This window comes from Elephas maximus, chromosome 9, assembly GCF_024166365.1.
Source record: "Elephas maximus indicus isolate mEleMax1 chromosome 9, mEleMax1 primary haplotype, whole genome shotgun sequence".
Lineage (NCBI taxonomy): Eukaryota > Metazoa > Chordata > Mammalia > Proboscidea > Elephantidae > Elephas > Elephas maximus.
Window position 1 is genome coordinate 65991119 of NC_064827.1, and position 26947 is coordinate 66018065.

General features: G+C 42.4%; 1 protein-coding gene across 8 annotated transcripts in view; it reads right to left on the reverse strand.

The window, feature by feature from the left end:
- Window positions 1–26947, reverse strand: part of ASTN2 (astrotactin 2) — a 1062617-nt gene that overhangs the window by 79557 nt on the left and 956113 nt on the right. For 7 of the 8 annotated variants that reach the window (XM_049897085.1, XM_049897083.1, XM_049897084.1 and 4 more), the window contains one exon: window positions 1915–2056. In XM_049897085.1, coding sequence (XP_049753042.1) covers window positions 1915–2056 — 142 coding nt within the window. Of the gene's footprint in view, window positions 1–594; window positions 1370–1914; window positions 2057–26947 lie in introns of those variants that run through there. The other variant, XM_049897087.1, reaches the window with a different exon arrangement.

Consider the following 26947-nt stretch of genomic DNA (forward strand, 5'->3'; position numbering starts at 1 on the left):
TGGCGTCATGTGACATAGTAGAACTTCTCCAAAGGATTTTCTTGGCTGTACTCTTTATGGGAGCAGATCGCCAAGTCTTTCTCCTGCAGAAAGATGGGTTCGAACCTCCAACCTTTCCATTAGCAGCCTAGCACTTAACCATTTGTGCCACCAGGGACCCTTTTGACGACTGTAGTTACTCTTTATGCCCTAAAGCACATACTGCCTTCTCTGTGAAGTTTACCCAGATACTCCACTGAAAGAGATCAGTAGGTCAGGGGTTCCATTCACAGAGCACTTCTTACTGTTCCAACTGCTTTGCTATCGTGTGGAAGATCAAACTTGGGTCCCAAGATCTCAGAGATAGTGGCAGAGTTGGGATCAGAAGGCCCAATTCCTAGCATATTGTGAGCTTTGTGATTTTGGTGCATAACTGCAGTAGGTGTTACCAGTGAGCCTGAATATGTCAAGTCTTCAAAAAGGCACCATAGTCTTTAGAAACATAATCCTTCAGATAAGGAAAGGAAAGAAGAGATGGAATATGTTTTGGGAGTAAGAGATATGTGCAGATTGTAAGGGATTAATATTTATTGAGCACTTACTTTGAGATAATGTGTTAAGATGTTTCTTGTTTAATTCTTATACAACTCTATAATCTAGATTTTATTATTCATATTTTACAAAGGTTAAAACTAGACTTATGGAGGTAAGCTGATTTATTCAAGGTCACATAACTAAAAATGTCAAAGCCATATTTGAATCCACACCATTAGGTTATAAGTTACCTGAGGATAGGCACTCTGTCTTAGTCACATTCATACCCACAGTCCCTTGCACAGTATTGGGACATAGGAAATCCTCAGAAAATGCCCCTTGAATTATTAAATGAGTTGTGAATACATAAATAAAAATGTGAATGAATGAAAGAATTGATGAATGCATATGTGATTGAATGATTGAGTATAAGAGCTGATGAAAAACTATATGGATGAATGTGGTGCCTGGATGAATGGATTCATGACTGCCTGAATAAATCACTTGGGTGTGTGAGTGAAAGAATGAGTGAACGAGTTGAATAATTGGTGAATGAGGGTACTTCTTAACGACTGCAGCTTTTTAGATTGGTAAGGGAGGTGGCCTATGGTTTCATAATTAGGGTGCATGAAAAGAGTTGTCTGTAGAGCTATATATTATAGCTTATGATGGCTGTACTGGGATGCAGCACCACTTATTAAGGTGGGAAACAAAAAAAAAAAATGAGTCCCATTTCCCTTTTGAGACAGACAGATGAGTCTCAGAGCGACTTCTTCTTGGAGAAGCTTGGAGGGAATAACTCCAATGCACTCTACGAGGAGTGATGATGGCATTATTTCCAAGGTACTGGCTGCATCTATTAATAACAACAAAAAAAATGAATATATATTACCTGTAAAAAAACCAAACCCGTTGCGATCGAGTCAATTCCGACTCACAGTGACCCTATAGAACAGAGTAGAACTGCCCCATAAAGTTCCCAAGGAGTGTCTAGTGGATTCAAACTGCCGACCTTTTGGTTAGCACTTAACCACTACGCCACCAGGGCTTCCATATATATTACAGATATGCTAAATCTAATTTTTTTCAGAGGAGATAGCAAGGCAGAAAGAAAAGAATACCCAGCCTTCCTTGGTAACTTGCTCTGTGATCTTGAGCAAGCCACTTGCCCTCTCTGGGCTGCAAATTCTTCATCAGTAAGAGGAATGGTTTTGAGTCTCTGGGCTACCTAGCCCTTTAACACTTGCCAGTAGACAGTTCTAAACCTTCGCATCTCAAGGTGCACACGCAGGTTGGCCAACAAAACCTTTGCTGGCCTGGACAGAATTACTCATGCCTTTCTTCCTAGGCTGATGATCGCCCTGTTGGCTCCATGCTCCCCACACATCCAACATGTCTTACTTGTAGAGACCGTCAGGCTCCAGACACTTGAAGATGACCGAGTAGATACTGACTTCAGGGACCTCTCCATGGCTTCGACCAGCTGCTACGCAAGATGTGCCCAGGCCAGAGAGTAAGTCATCGGCAAAACTCAGGAATTCTCCTAGAGGGAGACAAAGAAAAATGAGCTCCCCAGCTCATGCTTAGTGAAAAAACATTCGTGTTGCCATCCGAACCCATCAAATGTCTGGACACCATTGTCAGGAAGATTAGTGGACAGAAAAAGCACAGGATCTGAAAATGATGCAAGTTATCATCTAGGCCACCATGACCCTTTGCTTACATTTAGGCCTCAGTTTTCTCATCTGTAAAGCAGGGATACTAATACCTACCTTTATGAGATTGTAGCAAAGCTCAAATAAGGTAAATTATTGTATATACAAGATGCATGAAATGGCAGCAAGGGGATTGGGAATTGTGCTTTCTTTCTGAGTAACCATTTTGGCTTTGGCACTGCCACCAATTTTTTCTTAAACCTTGAGCAAGGCCCTTCTTTCTTGGAATTGCATTTTCCTTCTTTGTATAATGAAGGAGTTCAATCAGCTAAGGATATAAAATAAGTTTCATGTCACATGGACACTCATGCACTCTTACTAGATTCAGAGTGTTACATTGAGATAGACAAGGAGACCCAGTCCAGCTAAGGAGAAAGAGCGCCATGATTTCATAATCGATGAAGGTCATGGTTACTGGGGGGGAAGTGGAAGAACAAGTGCCACAAACTTGCAATTCCTGACCTCCATGGTTTATAAAAGTCAATGCTGCCGCTGAATTTGAGGAAGCAGCTATAGTTCACTACAGAGAGGAAAAGAAGACTAGAAAGCAAAGAAGATTAAAAAGAATATCTAGAATCTTGAGCTCTTGCCTTAGCTCTGGTAAGAATTTGCTGTATAGATTTAAACAACTAAATGCCCATGTCTACACCTCAGTTTTCCTTTCTGTAAAGTGGAGGTGATAGAATCACTATTATGGTTTTAAGAAAAAATAATGTAAAAACAGATGTGCACAAAGATTAAGTTATGAGGATAAATATAGCAATACCATCTATATTAGCAAGAATTTAGAAATGACTAAATGTTCAACAATAGAGAAACAGCAACACCAATTATAATTCAATGATGCAATGGGATATTTTATAGCCATTAAAAATAATATTGTGGAAGAATATGAAGTCATATGAAAATATATTCATGACATAGTTTTAAGTTAAAAAAATTACATTATTACAGAATAATCCAAATTTTGGTAGAAATTTTACATGTATTTGTACTTAAAGAAAGAATAAAATATAGAAGATGCTTAAGAGTGCTTTGTCTGGAGAGTAAGATAACGGTGACTTTTTCTCCCTTATTTTTGCCTATCTCTATTTTTAAAATTATCTACAATAAGCTACACTGCTTTGGTAACGAGGGGAAAAAAATCAATAAAAATTACTTTAAAATAAAGTAAATGAGCCAGACTAAATGGCCTGTAAGTTCTCTTCCAATTCTAAAATCAGATGATTTAGGAGAAAAACTGACATGTGGGATATTTTATACCACACAGTATAAAATACTATGAGGCCTCCCAACTGTTGCTTCCTTGTTCCCCTTCTCGCCTGGTGTGGAGTCCCTCATACCCTCTACTCACATATACCTTCAGTAACACAGAAGAGGAAAATGTTTGTTCAACTGTATCCTCTCTACCTGGCTTTAAGGACAGGCTACCATAACATAGCCACCATGGCCCAGTTATGTCAGCCAAGTGTCTGAGGAGACTGAGACCCAGAGAAGCCACAAGGTGCTCTCTCCCAGGGAATGCATGGTCAGAATCTACATAGCACTTCCTGTTCTTCTTTCAAAGAAAAGGTGCATTCTTCACTCACAAGTCAATCCTCTATCACTGGTCTGACTGAATTGCCTGGATGGCCCTGGAATTCAGCTGGATAACTGCTCTGTAATGTATTTGTCCCCATGGTCCAATAGAGCAGATCCGATGGGTAGTGGTTTTTGTTTTTCACTTTTTACAAAGAAGACACACAGTTCACAGAACTGATATGTAGATACAAGAGCAAATGTCTAAATCAAGCTAATGTTACCCAAAAACCCATCGCCGTCGTGTCAATATGCAATTCTATTGCCAGACAGACCTGACACTGAATTTCATTTCTACCATTTACTGCAAGTCACTTAACCTTTCAGTATTCCTTTCTGTAACAAGGGGTTAATAATTACTTATGGATTAAAAAGGAAAAAAAAAAAATCAAACCCACTGCCGTTGAGTTGATTCCGACTCATAGCGACCCTATAGGACAGAGTAGAACTGCCCCACAGAGTTTCCAAGGAGTGCCTGGCGGGTTAGAACTGCCAACCTTTTGGTTAGCAGCCGTAAGGAGTCCATAAAGAAAGGCTAAGAGTCTAGAAAGACGTTATTTTTCTAGAACCAGAGGTTTTGCTGGAAAAATTTCGTTACCCCCTATTTCTCCTTTCAGTCTCTTACGTCAGCTTCTCCCCTAGTACAACCATAAACTAACACTATCTCCTTCCGGTAGGTACCAATGCAGAGCGACATAAGGCAGGGTGAAAAGTGAAGACAAGAGAGGAAAAGGCATGGGATTATTGATTGGATGAAGTGAGAGCCTTGTTATACTTGGTTTCTCAGAATTACGAGTCTGGTTGTTCGTATTTTCTTTGAGCTTGGATCTGTGTCTGTCTGCTTTTCAATTTGTTTAAAGATAGCCCTTGAAAGAGTTGGCTTTTCATGAGGGAATTGAATATGCTTATGGCCTGTATTAATAAACTGTTTTGAAGCCAAAAGATGGCTGTCATTCATTTTCAAATGGGTTTAGCTTTCCAGATATTTTTATGATTTTCAGAATAATCTGGACCACAAGTAAAAGTTCTATAAATATGTCAGGTCAGTAAGATGGGCATACAGTTCTAAGGTTTATAGGTTTAGCTTAAGTGACAAAATTAGAGTAGAAAATTAGTCATATTCAAGGCATTATAAGGGTACTTAGTACCTAATTCTATCTGGGACTACATATGCTAATGACCTGCGATGGAAAAAGTTAAAAGGAAGAGAACTGACTTTTAGCACACACTTTTTTCTTCTTTCTATTCAATCCTCACAGCAAGCAAATAAGTGAAGTGTTATTACCCCAGTTGCACAGTTAAGGGTAAACTCACAAGGCTAGGAAGGCACAGAATGAGATTTGAACCCCTGCCCTTCAAACTCCAAAGTCAAAACTTTTCTTTTATACTATGCTGCCTCCTAGAGAAAGTTTTAAAATAACAGTGTTGGACAGTAAGCTTTCTCAATTCTTCTCAATTTGCAGTTGAATTCATGCCACTTTCTTAGTTCTATGAGCTTGGGGAATGAGCCAATAAAAGAAATGGTCCCTGACCTTCTACAGCTTGTAATCTGACAACAGGAAGGGTTGTTAAATACAAGAGCAGACCCATAAAGTAAATTGTAAGGTTGCTTTTCTTGGCACTCTATTTCAGAAGGTTTAAATGCAATCTAGATGGAGACAGGTGCATAAGGTGACCACTTACTGGTCATCCCTCACCTAGTGGAGAGGGGAACTAAGAAAGCTCTGGGAGCTTCTGGATGCACAAAAACAGGTCAGTGCAATTCAACACATGCATTGTGTTCCACAACATTCCGGGCTCCATGTTTGGCAGCTGTACAATTTAATGAGCAATAATACAGTGCAGTGGCTAAGAGCTTGGGGTCTGAATTTACATTGCCTAGGTTTAAATCCTGGTATAGCTCCTTTACACCTTCCCTTCGGCAAATTTCTTAAGCTCTCTTTGTCTGTTTCCTCATACATAAAATGGGGATAATAATAGTATCTTATTTACAGTACCGTTGTGAACATCAAATGAGATATTGCATACTAATCAATTAGCACAATGCTTGGCACAGCTAAGAGCTCAACAAATATATTAGCTATCATGATTGTTATTGGTGTTGCCATCATAACAGAGAATTAAGGACCCTTAATAAGTATTTTTTATCCAACCTGCTTCTTTCACAGATGACTAAACTGAAGCCCAGAGAAGCAAAGTGGCATGTCCCTGGCTACACAGAGATAAGAGGTAGATTTGGAACAAAAACTTGGTCTTTTCATAACTGAGACTTATAACAGCCAGCCAACGAGATAAAAATTGATGAGACCTGAGGAGCTTTCAAAGTTGCCCCAGAAGTCCTTGCTCCTCAATTTCTGGCCACCTTATTCAAGATGGGAGCCCTGGTGACACAGAAGTTAAGAGCTACAGCTGCTAATCAAAAGGCTGGCAGTTCGAATCCACCAGCCATTCCCTTGAAACCCTATGGCGGAGTTCTACTTTATCCTATAGGGTTACTATGAGTCGGAATCCTGAGTCGGAATCCACTCGATGGCAATGTGTGTTATTCAAGATGAATGTAATATATATTTACTGGGCATTTACTATATGCTTGGCCAGTCACACCCTTCCATCTTCTTAAGCTTGGAATCTCTGAGAAAGATAAAAAAGTCCAGGAGAATTATAAGGAGTTCAGTAGACTTCCAGTATGTAATATATTCTAATCGTGGTTTGCAAATTAGAATATACAGAACTCCAGAGGTAAGAAGATGCTGGGGTCCTGTCTGCCCCATATCCACACCAACTTTCAACCATGGCAACTCCAGTTTGATCCATTTAATATATTGAGAGCCAACATTGAATTTAATTAAAAAAAAAAACTGTTCAAAATAAACCTTGATTTCAAAGTTCTATTGCTTAAAAAAAAAAAAAAAAGGAGCCCTGTGGCACAGTGATTAAATGCTTAGCTGCTAGTCAAAAGGTGGACGGTTTGAACCCACCAGCTACTCCACAGGAGAAAGATGTGGCAGTCTGCTTTCGAAAAGATAACAGCCTTGGAAACCCCATGGGGGCATTTCTACTCTGTCCTACAGGGTCACTATGAGTCGGAAACGACTCTATGGCAATGGGTTTTTATTGCCTAAAAAGTTTGTCCTAGACTTCTGCCGCATTCCCTGATGGAAACACAGAGGCTCAGGGAAGTTGTACACTCATTTAAGACTTCACAGCTACGCAGCAGCAGAGTCCAGAATTAAATCCAGATCTCTTGCCTCTCAATCCAGGCACCTTCCACTGGGCCACCCTTGCCTAGGACGCTTCTGTGCCCGCCTCCCTCGTCGTTGTCACGGCCACAGGGCAGACCCTCCTAGGACCCAGGCCGCTTGGGCTGCCTCACCCATGCCTGTCCAAGTCTCTAACATTCTTTTCCTGTTTTTCTTTCCTTGAAAACAGATAGGGAGCTGAGAGTCGCTGTACAGGAATGTGCCTGTTCCCCATTACGGCTCTTCTGGGGCTGTAACCCGAGTGGGCTTGGGCCAGACCCCCACACATTTCTTTATCCACTCAGACTTGCGCTCATTCCGTTCCACAGAAAAGGTTAATCACAATTCTGCTGAAGCTTCAGAACCAACCCAACAAAGCACAGAGCAGTTTTCTAAAAAGCCCCACCCCCTGCCTCCATTCTTTCTCCCTCCCCTTTCATTGCTCCCTCAATCGTCTGTCTCCTTGTTTCCCCTCTGGCTCTGTTTCTCCCCTCACCCTCTTGCTTCTGATTGAGTTGAGGTCACAGTCAAAGCCGGCCACAAGAGCAAATTGAAAACAGGTTGGGAGAAAAGCAGCAAAGAAATTCCAAAATGGAAAGGGCAGAAGCAGTGAGTTATTTAGCCCAGGTGGGGAGAAAGGTCCCCAGCTCAGGACTCCACACTCTTTTCAAGAAGCACCAAGGGGATTTAGGGGCTATCCTGGGGCTGGCCTCTCTAACCTGCAGATGCTCCTTGCCATGGTGCCAGGGAGGGGAGAAACCGGGGCTCTGCATCCACCCACCCCCCACCTCTTCTTCACTGGGCAAAGGTAGAAATCCCTGTGGAGACCTTGTCGGTGCCAAAAAGGCAACCAGGAAGGGACTCACATTTATCAGCTGCTGTTGGTTCGTTTCTTCCAAAAAACGATAATATCTTAGGTGAAAAGAACCAGCGTGTGATGATTCTCACCTTTGTTGTAATGGTGGTATGAGGAAGTGGAGAGAGAGCAGGGCTGAGGGGTAGGGGAGGCCTGTTTCCACCACTTATGCATTTTAGTATCTAGGGCAGGAAAATTAAGCTCTTGGAGACTGCTTCCTCATATGGAAACTAGATGATAACACGCATTTGAGAGAATTTGGTGAGGAATAAATGAGATGGTATATATAGCATAGCTGATACATGGGTGGTTTACCAATGTTAGTGCTCCTCCACCCCGCTACGGTACCCTATTTAAAAACAAAAACTCATGGTCACCCCATGTGTGTTAGAGTAGCCCTATACTTCATAAGGATTTAATGGCTGATTTTTCAGAAGTAGATTGCCAGGTCTTTCTTCTGAGGTACCTTTGTGTGGACTCAAACTTCCCACCTTTTAGATAGCAGTCAAGCATGTTAATCATCTCCATAAAACCTATTGCCGCTGAGTCAATTCCGACTCAGTGACTCTACAGGACAGAGTAGAACTGTCCCATAGTGTTTCCAAGGAGCAGCTGGTGGATTCAAACTGCTGACCTTTTGGTTAGTGACCACGTTCTTAACCACTGCACCTCTTTAAGTCTCATGAATTTGTCTGATGGCAACATTTTTAGTGGTGAAATTCAGTTGCTTTTAAATATACTGCACAATACCTAACTCTCTAGAACCTTCCTGCTTTTTGCAAAATGAAATCATTTTGGAAGGAAGGAAGGGAGGGAAGGGGGAGAAAAAAGGGAAGGCAGCAAGTAGAGAGGAAAGAGGAATGTTTATTTGGCTCTTATTATGTGCATGAGCAAAGCTAGATCCTTTTAGTTAACTGCCTTTATAAAATATTCAAAACAACCCATGTCTTGATTAATAGTCAATACAACCCAATGAATTAGGTTTATTGTGCTTTTACAGATGAGGAAACAGGTTCAAGAGAGGTTAAATAAATTGCTTAACAGCATCCACTAGGAAAGGTAGAGTACAGGCCTGAACAAGGTCATTTGGAATTGAAAGACCTTGCCTTCCCTACTAAATCACATTTGCCTCCAGACTGTGAGATACTTTAGGCAGGAACTGTGTTTTGCCTTAAGTGTCACCTTTGTGTCATCGGTACCCAGCACGGGGCTGGCTAGGCAGCTATGCACTGAATTTTGCGGAACTGAACTTTAGTGGCTAAAGCTGCCCAATGCCAGCACCTGGCGTTAGAACTCCTGCTGAGAAGTGCCAGGCTGTCTCCTGAGTGATCGATCCGTTTCAGAGTGCATAGGACTCACGCAGTACAGGAGAGAGGGCACTGCCAAAAAACGTAAGAGCTCCAAAAAAGGCAATGGTGAGCTAGTAAATATCTACCAAGAGCGCCCATGTGCCAGACATCTTGCTAAGGGACTTCCAGCTAATTTCCACCTCAGTGGACATCTGTTGCTGTGACCTGCTCTGGACCTATTTCTTCTTCTGCCAATAAACCCAACAAAACCCAAAGCTGTTGCCATGGAGTTGATTCTAACTCATGGTGAACCCATGTGACAGAGTAGAGCTGCCTTACAGGGTTGTCTTGGCTGTAATCTTTACTGAAGTGGATCGCCAGGCCTTTCTTCCACGGTGCCGCTGGTTATGTTTGAACTGACAACCTTTAGGTTAGTAGTTGAGTGCAAACCATTTCCGCCACCCAGGGACTGTCTTCTGCCAACAGAACCCCAGTTTTCCATTGAGGAACCAGTACTTCCCCAGTCTTAGTCTTTATGATTCAGGTGGAGCTAAGATCCCTCTATGCTCCAGAAATGGGCATGTGATCAATGATCAGGCTTAAAAAAAAAAAAAAATGTGATCCAGGCCTGGCCAATCAGACCAAGTCCTGATGATATCATTTGAAGACCTGGACCCAGTTGTGTCTGAAGCTAGATTTACCCTTGGATATTTCAGGTACATGAGTATTTTTCCTTTTCTACCAAAGCTCCTTTCTATTTGTTTTCTGTTACTGGCCACCAGGAGTCCTACAAGGTACAAATCCTATGAGGTATGTTTTATGATTCCCATTTTATAAATGAAAAAAAGAAAAAAAATGTTCACAGATCTTAAGCAAGTTGCCCAAGGTCACACTCCATCAAAGTAACAAGGCTGGAATTCAGATCCAGAGCTGTCAGGCTCCAAAACCCGAGCCTTTCCTGTCGTAAAACACCACCTAAGGCTGGGAATACAAAGATCCTACTATTCAACAGAATAATTCAGCTGAGTATCTTCAAGGTCCTGCTTCCTCTGGTCCCGTCTTCCCTGACCTCACTGCCTCTCTCTCAGGCCACCCTGGCATTTTTCTTACCCCTCTAACATACGAGGCATGCTCCCACCGCAGGGCCTATGCACCTATGGTCTCTACTCCTGCAGGGCTCATCCCTGAAACTTTGTACAGCTCATTCCCTCTCCATATCCAGATCCCTCCTTACATCTCACTCCTCAGAAAGGCCTTCTCCAAGGTTTAGGGTTATGGCTTCCTGGGTCTATCCAGTCAATTGGCCTAACCTTGTTTTCATAGTTTCTGTTCTACCTCTTAGTTTGGTAAGTAGTGCGTGGGGTTTTAAAACGTTGCCAGCGACCTCCCAAGACACAATGATTGGTCTCTATTCACTTGGAACAGCAGAGGAAGAAGGAAACCCAGGAATCAGGGAAGGAAATGGACTGCACGTTTAATTACGTCATAAACTACTACCTCCATTACAATGAGACCAGAAGAAGAAGATGGTGCCTGGTTACTGAACATTTTGATTCAGTACCCAACAGATGGATCCTGATCAAAAGGAGGAAAAGCATAGAATAGAACTTCAAACTAATATGGAAACAAGACTTACTGGATACATTGAGACTGAGGGAATCCCTGAAAATTATGCTCAGAAATAATCTGTACACCTTGAGCCAAAACTATCCCATGAAATGATCGTTAAACTAAACGATAGTTTAGCCCAATAAATAAAAACTGTTTGCCTTGAGCAAAGCACTCTTATAAAGAATTAGCTATATGAGTTAATCTGACAACAGTTAATCTAAAGCACAGATGAGAACTCTAAGGGGCAGGGAGCCTAAGGTAATGGTGATGAGACAATATGGATAGAGATAGAGTGGTGACACAATGTGATGTGAAGTATGTAGCCAATGTTATTGAACTGTTCATATTGAAATCTTGAATGGATAAGTGTTTGCTTATGTATATTGCTGCCAAAAATAAGTGAAATGTATTTTTAAAAAGTAGAGGGGAAAAAAAAGAAAGGTATTCTCCAGCTACACAATCTAAAGTAGAATCATCTGTCACCTTCTATCTCCTTTAACTACTTTATTTCTCTTCATGAAACTTATCACTATCTCTCATACACTGATCAATTACTGTATTGTCTGTATCCTCTGCCGTAAGCTCCATGAAGCAGGGACTTCGTTGCCTTACTGTGGAGCCTGTAACACAGCAGGTTCTCCAGAAATATTTGTGCAGTGAGTGGATGTATTAACTGTGTACCAAACACTGAGCTGAGGGCTGGGAACACACACATTAAGAATGACTTAGGCTGGATTCACTGCAAAGCAGAGACTAAGACGAAGAGTTGGGTACATATGGTTTATTTGGAAGGTGATCCCAGGAAGGAGTCCATGGGTGGTGCAAACAGTTAATGAGCTCAACTGCTAACCAAAAAGTTGGAGGTTTCAGTCCATCCAAGGACACCTTGGAAGAAAGACTTGCTGGTCTACTTTCAAAAACCAGCCATTGAAACCCCTATGGAACACAGTTCTACTCTGACATACATAGTGTTGCCATGAGTTGAGATCAACTCGATGGTAACTGGCCAGGGCTGATCCCAGGAAGCAGGAGTGAGGAAAAGAGAAGAATGGATAGTCAATAGAAAGGTACATCAAATGTGCTGCTGTGAGTGACGGGGCTCGATTCTGCAGGGACCATCTAAGAAATGATCAAGATGCCTTCCATCTTGAAATCTGGGGAGCTGGAACACAACCATTGGCTGGAAGCCTCCCCCAGGAGTGTTAATTTCCCTACACATTTTACCTGTGCTTGCCTGTGGGTCTAGGGAGCACCCTCAATCTTGCGAAGAGTGGAAAGATGTGCGTGCACTTGACATGGGTCCCTGGGAGCACAAGGTGAGTCTGTGCACACATAACTGTCCACCACAGCAGTGGCTGAAAGAGACATGAGCCAAGTGAGTATGGCCCAGCCCTAGAGCTGTCTGCCACAAAAGCCCAATCTCCATCTTTGAGGGGCTTGTAGAATGAGCAGCTCATGTGTCTTCCTTGCTGACGTCTAGGACAAACCTTTAGCTCCATTGTTCGGTCTGCAGGCAGAACCCCTTCCCTTATGATACCCACAATTTAGCAAGAGAGAATTACAATGGCTGCTTTTACAAGTGACCCACCAAAGGTCCTGAAATTTATTATTAATCCCAGATTTAATAATAATAACCTCAGCATTAATATGCACTTGGCTAATTAGCTTGCCCCTTTCTACAACAGGATTAATTAGACCATAAAAGGCCTCATTATCCCCACCATCATGAGGACAAATGATGCTAATGGATTTGGCTGGAGTGGGTATTGCTAACACGTGTGAGGGGAGCTGACGTGGGAACCAGACTGGGGAGGAAGAGGAACATCAGGGAAACCCAAGGCCTCCCAGCTCCATCACTCTTCAAGGACCACAGTGTATGTTCACTGCCTTCGCGGCACTCATTCACAGAGGGCATTCTTTTTCAAATCACATTCCCAAATGTTACACTATTGTAAAGTGAAAAGATCCCACTGTACAAAATGTGCTTCTCATCAGGTCCTCAGCTCCTCTAAAGCATCCGGCTTCCTCTGGGCTGAATGCTTCATTCAACGGCTCCCTCTCTGTGCAAAAAGAAGAAACCATACGTGTTGAGGGTGGACCCCGATAGTTTCTCTGGCCACACATGTGATGAAAAAGCATATAATTTGGCAGGACTAGGTTTATTGTTTTCACTGTGCCAAAAAACAGAGGCTGAGAGAGTTGAGGCAAGTTGTCTGATCACACAGCAACTACATTATTAGCAAAGTCAGGATTTGAACCCAGGCTGATCCAGTTCCAAAGTCTATGGCTTTTCTACCACAATGTGTAAAAACCAGCTGCCATTGAGTTGATTTAGACTCATGGCGACATCATTTGTTAGAGTAGAACTATGTTCCATAGGGTTTTCAATGGCTCATTTTTCAGAAGTAGCTCGCCAGGCCTTTCTTCTGAGGCACCTCTGGGTGGACTGAAACTGCCAAGTTTATTTAGTTTGGGTTCCCTGGAAAGCAGAACCGAAGAAGAGGACTTGGGTGCAAGTGGTTTATTGGGGATGTGATTTTAAGACGCAAGAGTGAGAGAAAGGAAAGAATGAAACAAAGAAGGTGGGAAAATCAATAGAAAGGGCATCATCAAGTTGGCTGCTGTGGGTGACAGGGCTCGATTATGCAGGAACCTCCTGCACCACCCCTTTTGCTCACCTTCCCCCCTCCCGGTCCTCTGGCCTAAAAGTATTAGCTCCTCCCTAGGTCTTCCTGGCACTTGCACATCCCTCGACTGTAGAACTGCAGATGTCCAGAGCAGAGCAGCAAGGGGCCAGGGCTTCCCGTGCATCAACTTTTAACTGAGTTGGAAAGAGCAACCACATGAGGCCAAAGAACCCTGCACTGGGAGTCAGGGACACTGGCTGAGACTGTGTACAACTTAGTTTACCTCTCTGCCAGAGGATGTGATCTTAACAGAAAGGGAGTTCATCAAGCATTCTCCCAGCTCTCACCTGATCTGATCTTGCCACTAACTCTAATGTTCCAACTCCTCTTTATTTTATTTTCCTATCAGTTGGCTTCCTCAGTCTTGGCCTCCCTGGCCCTTTCTCCGGCTGTCTGACTCCCACTCCCCAGGCAACTTCCCTAATTAATATCATTGCTTCTGGATCTCTGCCCTACCTTGGAGTTTCTGTCCAGCTGTCCCTCAGCCTAACCATCTCAGCCATCCACACCAGTGGCCGTTAACCCTTTGACTCCTCTTTCTACAGCCCTCTTCTTTTGTTAAGCCCTTTACAATTTACAAGGCATGTTCACACCTCTTCCTCCTCTCGTACTTAATCTTCACAAGTGCTCAGTGAAGTGGGCAAGATGAGATGGAGTGAAAATTTCCATTTTACCAAAGGGGAAATCGAAGCTCAGAAGAGGAATGTGCCTACCTGAAGAGGCAGAATTGGAATTGGATCATGCATTTTCTGACCACTAATCCAGTGCAGGAAGCCCTGGTGGTGCCGTGGTTAAGAGCTATGGAGAGCTATGGCTGCTAACCAAGAGGTCGGCAGTTCAAATCCACCAGCTGCTTCTTGGAAACCCTATGGGGCAGCTCTACTCTGGCCTATAGGGTCGCTATAAGTCAGAATCAACTCTACAGCAATGAGTTAATCCAGTGTTGAGGAGCCCTTTTGACACAGTGGTTAAGCGCTTGGTTTGTTAACCTGAAAGGTCAGCCATTTGAAGCCACCAGCTGCTCCATGGGGGAAAGATGTGGCAGTCTGCTTCCATTAAGATTTACACCCTTGGAAACACTGTGGGATTTCCTATATTGTTACTGTGAGTCAGAATCGACTCAAAGGCAATGAGTTAATCCAATGCTTGGAGTCCCTGGGTGGCGTAAACAGTTAAGCACTTGGCTACTAACCAAAAAGTTGGCAGTTCGAATCTACCCAGAGGTGTTTCAGAAGAAAGGTCTGGCAATCTGCTTCCAAAAGATTACAGTCATTGGAAACCCTGTGTGCAGTTCAACTCTGACACACACATGGGGTCGCCATAAATCAGAATCGACTTGACAGCAGCTGGTTTCAATCCAGTACTTTAGTAACTGTACTGCGTGATCTTGTCTCAGCACCTAGACTCTGAGTGGAATTAAGTCTGGCACAGCTCTGCAACCATTCCCCTGCAGTGTCTGATGAGGCACCCATACTTACTGAGCCTTCAAAATGTTTGCTGATTTATACAATTGAACGTGGCAAAACACCAACATCAGGGTAAAGTATCAAAAAAGACAATATTGTGCCCAGCTTTGGCCTGAACCCTGGCTTTGCTAAATGACTTTAAGCAAGTTACTTAATCTCTCTAAGGCTCCTTTTCCTCATCTGTAAAATGGGCATCACATTGAGAATTTTTTTAGACAGTATACACAAATCACTTAGCACACTCCCTGGCACATAATACTCAGTAAATGGTAGCTTTATTGTTATTATTACTATTATAAAAAATCCAAGTTAATGAAAACACTTATATGGGTAAGCACAGAAAAGAAATTCAACAAACCAGGGAAAATGAATTATCCTCATGAGTTTACCTCTTGCTCCTCCCAACAAGAATTGTGCAACTATGTGCCCAGAGATTAAAAACTGCTGAACACCCAAAGCTTCCCTCCTTTTTCTAAATATAAACCCCAAAGCCTGTGGTTAGCAGATAGCTGGGATATCTTGAGAAGATAAGGGAACCTCTGTCTATCTTCTTCTCCCCTAGGGTGGGCCCAAGCTGCAAACCCAAATCTGACTAGGACCCTGCAAGGGCAAGGACTCTACCAAAGCACCAGAGGGGGATCTGATGAGATTCTAAGGCCATTCCATTCCCACACCCACTTCTCCCACCATACTCACACATGTATGCACACACAGGTACACAAAATGCACATGCCCCTCCTCATTCCTGAAACCCTGGTGGTGTAGTGGTTAAGTGCTACAGCTGTGAACCAAAAGGTCAGCAGTTCAAATCCACTAGGCGCTCCTTGGAAACTCTATGGGGCAGTTCTACTCTGTCCTATAGGGTCACTCTGAGTCAGAATTGACTCAATGACGGTGGGCTTGGTTTGATTTTTTTGGTCTCCTCATTCCATCCCCATGCCCAGGCCCTACAACAGCAAGCCTCCAGAAGGGTTGAAAGGAGGCTTGAGCAAAGATGAGTCAGGTTTTCTGGCCATGCAAGTAGCACCATTCCACAAGGCAGAGGTGAATCATTGAGAAGGAGGTGGGAGCTGGAAGGTGGTAGAAGAGGTAGAGTTCCAAATGAGAGAGAGACAGAGACAGACAGGCAGATAAACAGATATTTGCAAGGGCACACAGGGACAGAGACAGAGCCAAAAACAAAAGTGCTAAAAAAATAGAGTCAGAGAGTAGAGAGAGGGCCAGACTCTCTACTGGAAAAAGGAATGAAAGGACACAGACAGAAGCACAGAGAGCAATGGAGACATAAATGGAGACAGACAGTCAGAGAGAGGTAGACAGGTAGGGATAACAACAGAGAGACACAGAGACAGGGAAACCAAGAACAAGAGAGAGAAGGAAGGAAGGGAGGGAGGGAGGGAAAATGGGAGGGAGGAAGAGCTGGCTAGTGTTTCTTCTTCTAATTCCATTATCCATGGCCTTACTCAGTCTCCTTAACAGATGAACCAGACCCTGGGCCCAGAGTGTGGACCCTACTTACTCTTCTTTTTAGCTTTGGTTCAAAACCAAGACCGATTAAAAAAACCCATTGCCGTCGAGTCGATTCCGACTCATAGTGACCCTATAGGACAGAGTAGAATTGCCCCATAGAGTTTCCAAGGAGTGCCTGGCCGATTTGAACTGCCGACCTTTAGGTTAGCAACCGTATCACTTAACCACTACTCCACCAGGGTTTCCAAAACTAAGACAGACAGTCAAAGATGCTCTTTCCCCACAGCATGGCTAGAGGAGGGCCTTGGGGTAACTTTGAGGACATGCTTAGAGGCTCAAAGAGCCTCCACAGGAGATGGAAGCTCTGGATATTTGACCAGGACAACTTTAGCCCCCTCTGATCCCACCTCTCCAGAGGTGAATGACCTGGGGGTAAACGAGTAGGGAGCAGCCAATTTCGCCCAGCTTCTCTCATCTCTCCCTCCCACCTACACAGTTTTTTTTCATTCTATTAAAATGAGTCCCTTACATCCCCATTTATATTAAAATTTTCCTTTAAATAGAGAAAAGGAAACAAGTTCTCTCTTCAACCCACAATGAAAGCTATAAAAGGTTTTTAAGCTTGGAAAATTTGGCTGGTCAGTTTTTCCTACTGTTTAATACCCGCCTTGGGTTACGCTGAATGAGTAAACATTTTTATAAGCTTCTAATTCATACCTAGCCTTGTGCATTTATAGCTTACATATATATACACACACACACACACATATACATATACATATATATACACACACATATATACATATATACACACACACACACGTACATATTTTTTATATATATACACACACATACATATACATACCAAAAAACTAAGCCCATGTTGTCAAGTCTATTCCGACTCATAGTGGCCCTATAGGACAGAGTGGAACTGCCCCAGTAGGGTTTCCAAGGAGCCGCTGGTGGGTTCAAACTGCCAACCTTTTGGTTAGCAGCCGAGCTCTTAACTACTGCACCACCAGGGCTCTCTCGCTCTTGTATATATATAGATATATACACACACACATATATTTATATATACTCACACACATTCCCTTACATATATGTGTATGTGTGCATGCATGTAAAGAGTGGGCACACAATGACAACATGCCTAATCTGCTGAGAGGCATGGCCTTTTAACTCGGGACTAAGAGACAGACAAGCTGGCTTCAGTGCGTGTGTGTGTGTGTAATTCCTCAAATCCTCGGATATGTACAGCTTATTATCGTTTACAAAGCGCTCTCTTTTCCTCATTTGAACCTCATAATAACCCTATCAGATAGGCAGAGTAGGATTGTTACCTTCAGTTTCTGGGTACCTGTGGTTAAGGTCAGCAGTTCGAATCTGCCAGGTGGTCCTTGGAAACTCTATGCGGCAGTTCTACTCTGGGTTGCTAAAGGGTTGCTTTAGGGTTGCTATGAGTCGGAATCAACTCAATGGCAAGGATTTAATGGCTGATTAAGGTAGAGGCACCAGTCTCTAAAGGGTCAAAGCCCATATCACCGTTACTTCTCTCCATGGTCATGTAGACTGATTCCATGAGCACAGGTAGAGAGCTGCCCAATCTGGACCTGCATCTGGTGTCAGGCCTCATTTTACAGACTGGACGCTAAAGCCCAGGAAGTCACTGCTAGCCCATATGTGCCTTTGTGCAAATCTGAGGCTAGAGGTAGGGGGACGGCATCCTTTCCTTAAGGCACTTACCTTTTGAAAATTGTCCTAAAATTCTGATTTGTCAGAATAAGACACTTGATCAATGATTAATAAGACAAGATCAGGGCAGAGAGGGGGCCAAGGGAGAGGGAAGGGAAGGTCACCTGAAACAGGGGCCAATCTGCCTTGATGGGGTCTAAGAAAACCCATTTCACCTGAAGAACAACAGAAAGAATAATAATAACTAGTATTTGTTAAGCACTTAATCCTTTTTGATAATTACAGTAACCCTTTGAGGGTAGGATATTTATCTAACTACCACTTGCTCTTCTGTCGCACCTTCTCAATTAATAATATGAATAAAATTAATATCAATAGTTCCTAAAATTTGAGCATTCATAATCTGTTAGGTATTACGCCTAGTATTTCATGTACTTCATTTCATGTTTACAACAACTGTTTGAGTTAATTGCCATTATCGCCCCAAATTTAACAATGAAGGCATCAGGATTCAAAGAGGTGAAGTAACTTGCCTAAGGTCACATAGACAGGAAATCACAGAGCTAAGACTTGAATTCTGAGAAAAGAACATAAATCAGAGATACTTTCACCTCCCCTGAACAATGATTGAAAAGCTTTACGCACTCAATAACTAGCGACAATCCTAGCACATGAGAAGTGTCCTACTTTGCATATAACAACAACCGTTTGCTGTACAAGGATTCTGACTCATGTGACCCTATAGGATACAGTAGAACTGCTACTGTAGGGCTTCCAAGAAACAGCTGGTGGATTTGAACCACTGACCTTTTGGTTAGCAGCCATAGCTCTTAACTGCTGTGCCACCAGGGATCCCTACTTTGCATATACCCCAAGCCCCAGTGCCGTCGAGTTGATTCCTTTACATATACAGCATCAATATCCAGAGAGGGGTATTTGTCTATAGTCACACTACATAGAGCACCAGCCAAGAATGAAAGTAGGTCTCTGACTTCGCATTCCATGTGATTTACAATATCCCATAGTCTAACCATTCCTTTAATCACATTCAGCCTGTTGATGAATGGAACCATCTGGACAATGTATCTAAAGAGTCTCTACTCTGGGGATTATATGGGCTAAAATGTTAGCTCCTGCCTGGCTTTTGCCTGATATCCAGTTTGCCTCCCTGTTTCAGCTCTCCCTCATTGGGCACTGAATGGACGTAAGCTGCTATGGATAGCCATCAGAAAATAAAAAGAAAGTAAAACTAAACAAAACAGAAACTGGGAATCTGCCATAACTGGCAAAGCACCATCTTTGGATTACTATAGCACTGGACTTCCTGCCTTCAGCATCCTCTTATGTAAAATAAGAATAAATACTCCCACTTTGATAGTGTCTTAGTTATCTAGTGCTGCTGTAACAGAAAGACCAAAAGTAGACAGCTTTAACAAAGAGAAATTTATTCTCTCATAGGCTAGGAGGCTAGAAGTCCGAATTCAGGCTGCTAGCTCCAGGAGAAGGCTTTCTCTCTCTGTCGGCTCTGGGGGAAGGTCCTTGTCATTAATCTTCCCCTAATCCAGGAGATTCTCAGTGCAGGAACCCTGGGTCCAAAGGACGTGCTATTCTCTTGCTTCTTGTTTCTTGGTGATCTGAGGTCCCCATGTCTCTCTGCTCGATTCTCTCTTTTGTATCTCAAAAGAGATTGATGTAGGACACAACCTAATCTTGTAGATTGAGTCCTGCTTCATTAACATAATTGCTGCTAATCCCACCTCATTAACATCATAGAAGTAGGATTTACAATACACAGAAAAATCACATCAGATGACAAAATAGTGGACAATCACAATACTGGGAACCATGGCCTAGCTAAGCTGACACACATGTTTGGGGGCCACAATTCAATCTGTAACAGATGGAATGTTTTAAGGATTCAGTGTGATATAATGTGTTTAGCCCAATCTTTGCCTTTGAAGACGAGGAAAAGTGGCTATTGGCCAGATGCATTAACATTGGGCTAGAACTTTACAAAATACACAATACTCTCACATCCATCAATTCCTTACCGTGGTCTATAAGACTTATGTGATCCAAGGTCTCACCACGTCTGCAACAAGAGCTCCTTCCATTCTCCTTTTGCTGACTACATTTCAACCACACTGCCCTCCTTGAAGTTCCTTGAATATGCCCCCAGGGCCTTTGCTATTGCGGTGTCCTCAGTCTGGGACAGTCTTCATCCAACTAACTACATGGTTCACTCCCTCCCACCTTTCAGGTCTCTGCTTAAATATCACAGATTCAGTGAGGGCTTCCCTGACAATCCTAACTAAAACGGCATCCCCCAATCTTTATCTCCATACTTTGCTTTATTTTTTTCCAAGTACTTATTACTATTTGACATTATGTTGTATATCTATTAGTTTGTCTTCTTTTTTTTTTTTTTTCTCTCACTGGAACATAGCTCCATAAGAGGGTGCATTTTCTTTTGTTCAATGCCATATCCTCAGCTCCTAAAAGAGTGTCTGATACATAGTAAATGCTCAATAAGTGTTTATTGACTGATTCAACTTTTAAGTTAATCGAAAATCTCTGAAAGGCTAGCAAGGCTAGACTTTAGATTCCCATTTTACAAATAAACTGAGGGCCAGGGAGCTTAAGAAACATCTCCAAAATTCTTCAGCTGGTAAGTCACAAAGGTAAGACTGGCAAGCTGATCCATCAGACTCAAATCCCAAGTTCTTTCTGTTCCAGCAAGTATATTTTCTATTGTCACTCTCCTTCACTTCCAAGTGTACACTGGGGAGTGAGTTTTATTTGAAAGTCTGTCTTTTAGGAAGAAGTCACAGTAGATGTAGGTGTCAGGAGTGATTTCCTGATGTGTTCTCTACCCGGAAACAGGCCTTGCCAGGGCAATCCTGAGGAATTACTGAGTACTGGCCCTTACACGGGAGTAGGGAACAGGGCGTGTGTGTTCCAGACCAGCCACTAGCAGCCAAAAGAGGAAGGGATTGATATCAAGTTGGGAGAATGTGGGAAGAGAGCAGGAAGGAAATTGTTGTAGCCATCTCCAAGGTTCCAGAGAGCCAGGCAGGAGAAGTCCAATTACCCTTTCAGAGTAGTTTCCGCTCTCTAAAGTACTGATGACTTACATTGCCCCAAGGTCTCCATGTGCCTCCTGGGGACAGCCAAGTCCTCCAGAAGAGGGAGGGGTTCACTAGCTCTTCAGTTTCCTGGAGAAGAAAGGAACCTGGACTTGGACTTGAGCTGAGCTCCAGCCTACTTTCTGACTCACCTGCCCCCTCTGGATCTCAGAAGTTTCATCTATTAAAAGAGTTCTTGGGCCTAGAGGAACTCTATGGATTGGTTTGCAGAAACTAGTTAAAGATTTTATCTAGAAAAACATGTGCCATATATTGATTCCTTTGCTATAGGCTAGCCACTGTGCTTGGTGCTTTACATACATGATCTCTTTAATCCTTACAGAAACACTGTGAAGTTGGCATTATTGTGCTCGTTTTGTAGCTAAAGAAACCAAAGTCAAGACCAATGGATATATCGAAACTTCTGTAGGTAGTAACACTCTTGAGATTAGAACCAAGAACTATCCAGGCTCTTAATAAATTTGTCCCCTCAATGCAGAATTGGAACATTATCACCAGACATTTCAGAGTCAGAGACAGGGCCCTTAGAGATCATTGAAGTCAATCTTCTATTTCCCAAGTGGAAAATCAAGTAGAGAGGAAAGTAATCTGAGGTCACACATCAGGATAAAAACAGGATCTAATTAGAACTGCCAGTCTCAGGGTGACACAAATGATAAGCACTCGGCTACTAACCAGAAGTTTGGTGGTTCAAAGCCTGCCAGAGGTGCCCAGAAGAAAAGCCTGACAATCTAATTCCAAAAGATCACAGCCATTGAAAACCCTATGGAGCACAGTTCTACTCTGAAACACATGGGGTCACCATGAGTCGGAATCAACTCCACAGCCACTGGTAATTAGAACTAGGAGAGACCTGTCTGCTGAACTAGAATGTGAACAAATCTATCAATGGTAGACATATTCAATCATCACTGCCCATCTGAGAAGAAAGTGGGCAGCCTGTCAGTCTGAAGGACAAGAATTCCTAGGAAAAGCACACCTCCAAGCTCCCCTCTGGACCCCCTATTCCCAGGGCCTAGCACAGTGCTGGCATGCAGTGGTTATTCAAAATATTTTTGAATGAGTGGATAAATGAATGAGTGAATTCTCAGGCCAAATTCACAACTCTCTCCTTACGATTCTTGGCACCTTTCCAAAATGGTACTATTGTTCACATTTCTATCTTTGTCTGAGATGTCCTGTTCTTCTGAGAATGATCTGAATCTTCAGGTCCCATATAAAGCTCACTAACATCCTTATAACATTCCCTTTCCACATCAAGAGACCTTAATAGCTTATAAACTTGGGCAAGTTTTATAAATTTTCTGAGCCTCAGTTTTCTCATTCTATGCAATAGGAGAGTAACAGTCTCCAGAAAGATGCTATGAGGATTAGGGATGTCAGGTGAATTCAGCGCAGGCAGATATTAGACACTTACTACATGGTAGCAATGTTGTCATGGTCATCTCTTTCAGCATCATTTCACCCACTGTACGGCCTGTTACACTATGCTTCACTTACTCTTCTAGAACTCCCATTCAACAGGACCAGCAGACATGTTCAGGCAACAGTCTATGGAGTGTGTGTGTATGAGAGTGTGCCTGTGTGTACATGCGCATGCCCATGAACACGCATGTATGTATGTTAAAGACCCACCATTTGAGAAGCCCTGATCTATGTAGACATCATCAGCACCCTCGCCCATATACATGGCACTTTACAGTTTACAAAACACTATCTGTCCTTTATTTATTTTGATCCTAACAATAACACTTCTAAGAAGATGATGGTATTTTCAGTTTATAGACAAGTAAAGTTGAGGATCAGAAAGGGGAGTTGACTTGTCATAGCAATAAGTGGAAGGTCTAGGATTGTTGTGACAGACCTAGAATCTGGACTCATTTCTGCTAACTCCCTGTCAAGTGCTCTTTCCCCAGCATCTCCATATACAAAATGTAAAGATAATTAGAGAACAAAAGGGTGTCAGAGAAGGAAGTGCCGGGAAGGAAGCAAAAGGCAAGGCTGCGGGACAAGGAAAAGGCATCTTGGAGGCCTGAGTCAAGATGGAGTCACGAAGGCCCTCATAGGTGCCATTTCCCAAGGGGGAGTACAGTGCGAGGCTCAGCCTCTGCAGCATCATTGCCACCTCACCTCTGGATTTTTAAACAAGTTCCCTGATAAGCTGAATCTTTAAACAAATTTGCATTTAGATATCAATAGGGATCTTGGCTTTTCCCCCTTTTTCTTGTCACAGAACCCTCTTAGAACAAAATATAAAGGTAAAGCTTCACGACCTTGTTTATGACAACGTAGTCTTAGCTGTAATACTAAAAGTGTGAGCAATGAAAGATAAAAAGTAGATAAGTTGGACTTCATCAAAATTAAAAACTTTTGTGCCATCAAAGGACTTTATCAACAAAATGAAGAGAAAACCTACAGAATGGGAGAAAAATATTTGAGGACCACATATCTTATAAGGGTTTAATATTCAGAATATAGAAAGAATTCTTATAACTCAACAGCAAAAGGACAAAAAAAACTCAATTAAATAATGAGCAAAGGACTGGCATAGACAATTCTCCAAAGAAGATATACAAATGGACAATAAGCACATGAGAAGGTGTTCAACATCATTTGTTATTAGTGAATTTCAAATTAAAATGACAGTGAGATACCACTTCACACACACTACGATGGCTATTATCAGAAAAACAGCAAGCGTTGGCAAAGATGTGGAAAAATGGAAAACATACATTGCTGGTGGGATTGTAAAATGATACAGCCACTGTGGAAAATTAATGTGACAGCTCCTCAAAAAGTTAGACCATAGAATTGCCCAGCAATTCCACTCCTAGGGCAAGGTCCAAAAGACTTGGAAGCCGAAATTCAAATAGATGCTTGTATACCAACGTTCATCGCAACATTATTCACAATAGTCAAAACCTGGCAACAACACAAATTTCTACCGACAGATAAATGGATAAACAATATATGATATATACATACTATGTGATATTATTCATGCATAAAAAGAAATGAAGTTCCAATAGATGCTATAACATGGGAAGAACTATGAAAATATTACGCAGACTGAAATAAGTCAGACACAGAAGGACAAATATTATATGATTCCACTTACATGAAATATCTAAAGATGGCAAATGCATACAGACCAAAGTGTATTTTCAGGGTTCCCAGGGACTTGAGGTAGGGAAAAATGGGGCATCACTGTTTAGGCAGCATGAGTTTCTGTTTGGGGTAATGGAAACTTCGGGAAATGGGTAGTGGTGATGATTGCACAACACAGTGAATGTAATTAACGTCACTGAATTGCACACTTATAAATGGTTAGAATGGCAAAATTTTTGTTCTATATATTTTACCACAATTAAATAAAAGCTAGAAATAAGAATGCAAAATTGCTCTTGAGATGATTTGAACACTCTGAGATGTCTATTTTGATCTAAAGGACAGAGGGACAGTAAGAACTAGAAGGAAAAAGTAAGCTTGCTTGTTTCTCTGAGTTAACCAAAAAATATATGATCGCCAGCAGAATTGACTCAGCCTATTTGGGGTAGTGTGGTGTAGAAAAAAGAACATGGTGATCTTGAATAAGAACTCTCAGCCTCTCTGAGCCTCCATCTCTCAACTCTGAAATTGAAGGTCACAATGCCTTCCCTGCAGAATTGTGAGGGCTGGCAACACTATACAGACATTTCCTAACAGTCCCTGGCCAAAAGTAGGCCCTAAATAATAGGGAGCTCCTGTGATTTTGATAATGATGATTATTCAGGGAGGTTCTACCAATGAACACATAGGGGCAGGGGGCAAAGAATAGGCTGAGACAGGATGGTCACCAGGTTTGGCTTGGGGAGACATGGGCACTTCCTATTTAACCGGTCCTTTGACGCCAGCTTCAAATGTTATTTTCTAAAGTCATAATTTGCTAAACCAAGCTGTTCATGGACCTTACTTCACAAATTATTACTTTGCTGTTTCAAAAGCTTCCCATAACGAGAACCAGCCCTATGAGAGGCAGACAGAGAATCAGAGCTGAGTCGCATGAGGAAAGCATTCTTCCAGGGACTGTAGACGCATGGACTGTATTTTATGACCAGTGCTAGTTGGATTTTTAGCAAGGAAAGAAAGGCCAAATTGTTTAACAAAAAAAAAAAAAAAAATTCTCAGTGGCACAGCTTAGATTTAGACTGAGGTCTGTTTTGTTTAAAACTCTATGGATGCTGTCTCCCCATTTCATTGACAGACTATTTCTAACGGGTTGGACTCTCTGGTGAAAGGGAAAGAAAGTGACTCTTGGTGGGAAAAGATTGGGAGATCCTATTTTTTGAGTGGCTTCTGCATATGTCTGCAGCCCCCACGAAAGTAGGAAAAGTGCCTTTTCAATTTATTATAGTCTTACCTAGTAGGTGCTACGTGAAGTGTAGCTAGATTGATTCCAAGGTGAGTGAATTGCTGAAACACAGTACTTAACTATTTGAGCCATAGATCTTAACCGCCATGGGTTTTCATGGGAAAATGTGGTCAGAGTTCCTTTCCATGCTGAGGTGCCAGAAACACCTTTCCCTTGCAGTTTTTCACTGATTTCTTGGAGGCAGATAGTGTAATGGAAGGAACTCTATCTTTAGAGTGAGATGGCATGAGTTCCAGTCCCAGTTTTTCTGCTTTATTAGTTGAAGGACCCTTAAACTCTTATGTCTCGGTTTCCTCATCCATCAATCAAGCATGAAAATGTTTATTTCCTTGGGTAATTATGAGCTTAAAGGAAAGTAACATTTGGAGAATCACTCTGAAAACTGTAAAGTACCCTGTTCAATTTTAAGCAGTTGTTAGTAACCTTCCAATCTGTTGGACTGTGAGCCCCACCCCTACAACAAGCTTGCATTCATCTCTCAAAGTTACAAGTCTAAGGCTGCAAGACCTCTTCATGGAGATGTGTCTGCTTCTTTTCTCTAAGCAGCCTACATGTCTCTGCTCCAAAATCTCCAACTTCCAAAATTCATAAGCTCCAAGAAAAAGAAAACTAAAAGAGAGTGATGATTACAACATATGTGGACAATATGTGGTATAGACCACACATCTGCTCTGGGCCTTCCTGACAGAGTGTAGGTTGTAGGGTGGAAGGTGTGACATAGGAGGAAGTACCGGAGTCCAGGGGCAGGTGGTGTCTCAGGTGAGGGGGTGGAATTTCTTCATCTCCTCTGCCCCCATCCAGTATAAGAATCTAAGCACCAGTGGAAGCTTTTGTCTGCTATAACCACTTGTATGTAGCATCTCAACACATCACGCATCAGATTAAAACCCACATCAAAAAGCAATGCATTTCATTTATACTACTGGTCCTTGGATTTGAGTGCTAATGGTGACCCAGAGCACTAGGAATGACAGAATTATTAAAGCATGCCATCTGCATTCAACAGCAGTGGCAGAGGAAATACTGAGAATTCCTTATATGCCAAGAGTCTTCTCCCTCTTTTGTCCTGCAAGTGCCAACCCTAATACAAAGTTCTTACCATACTGTTCCCCTGGTGCAAGGTCCTTAATAATTCTCCATGGCCCAGAACAATGCACTTCCAACCCCCTCCCTAGATTTACTCTCTCCAAAAACCATCTCCTCCAGATTCATGCCCACACAGACTGACTTCATACCTCTGTGCTTTTGCCTGGGCAGTTTCCTCAACTCGG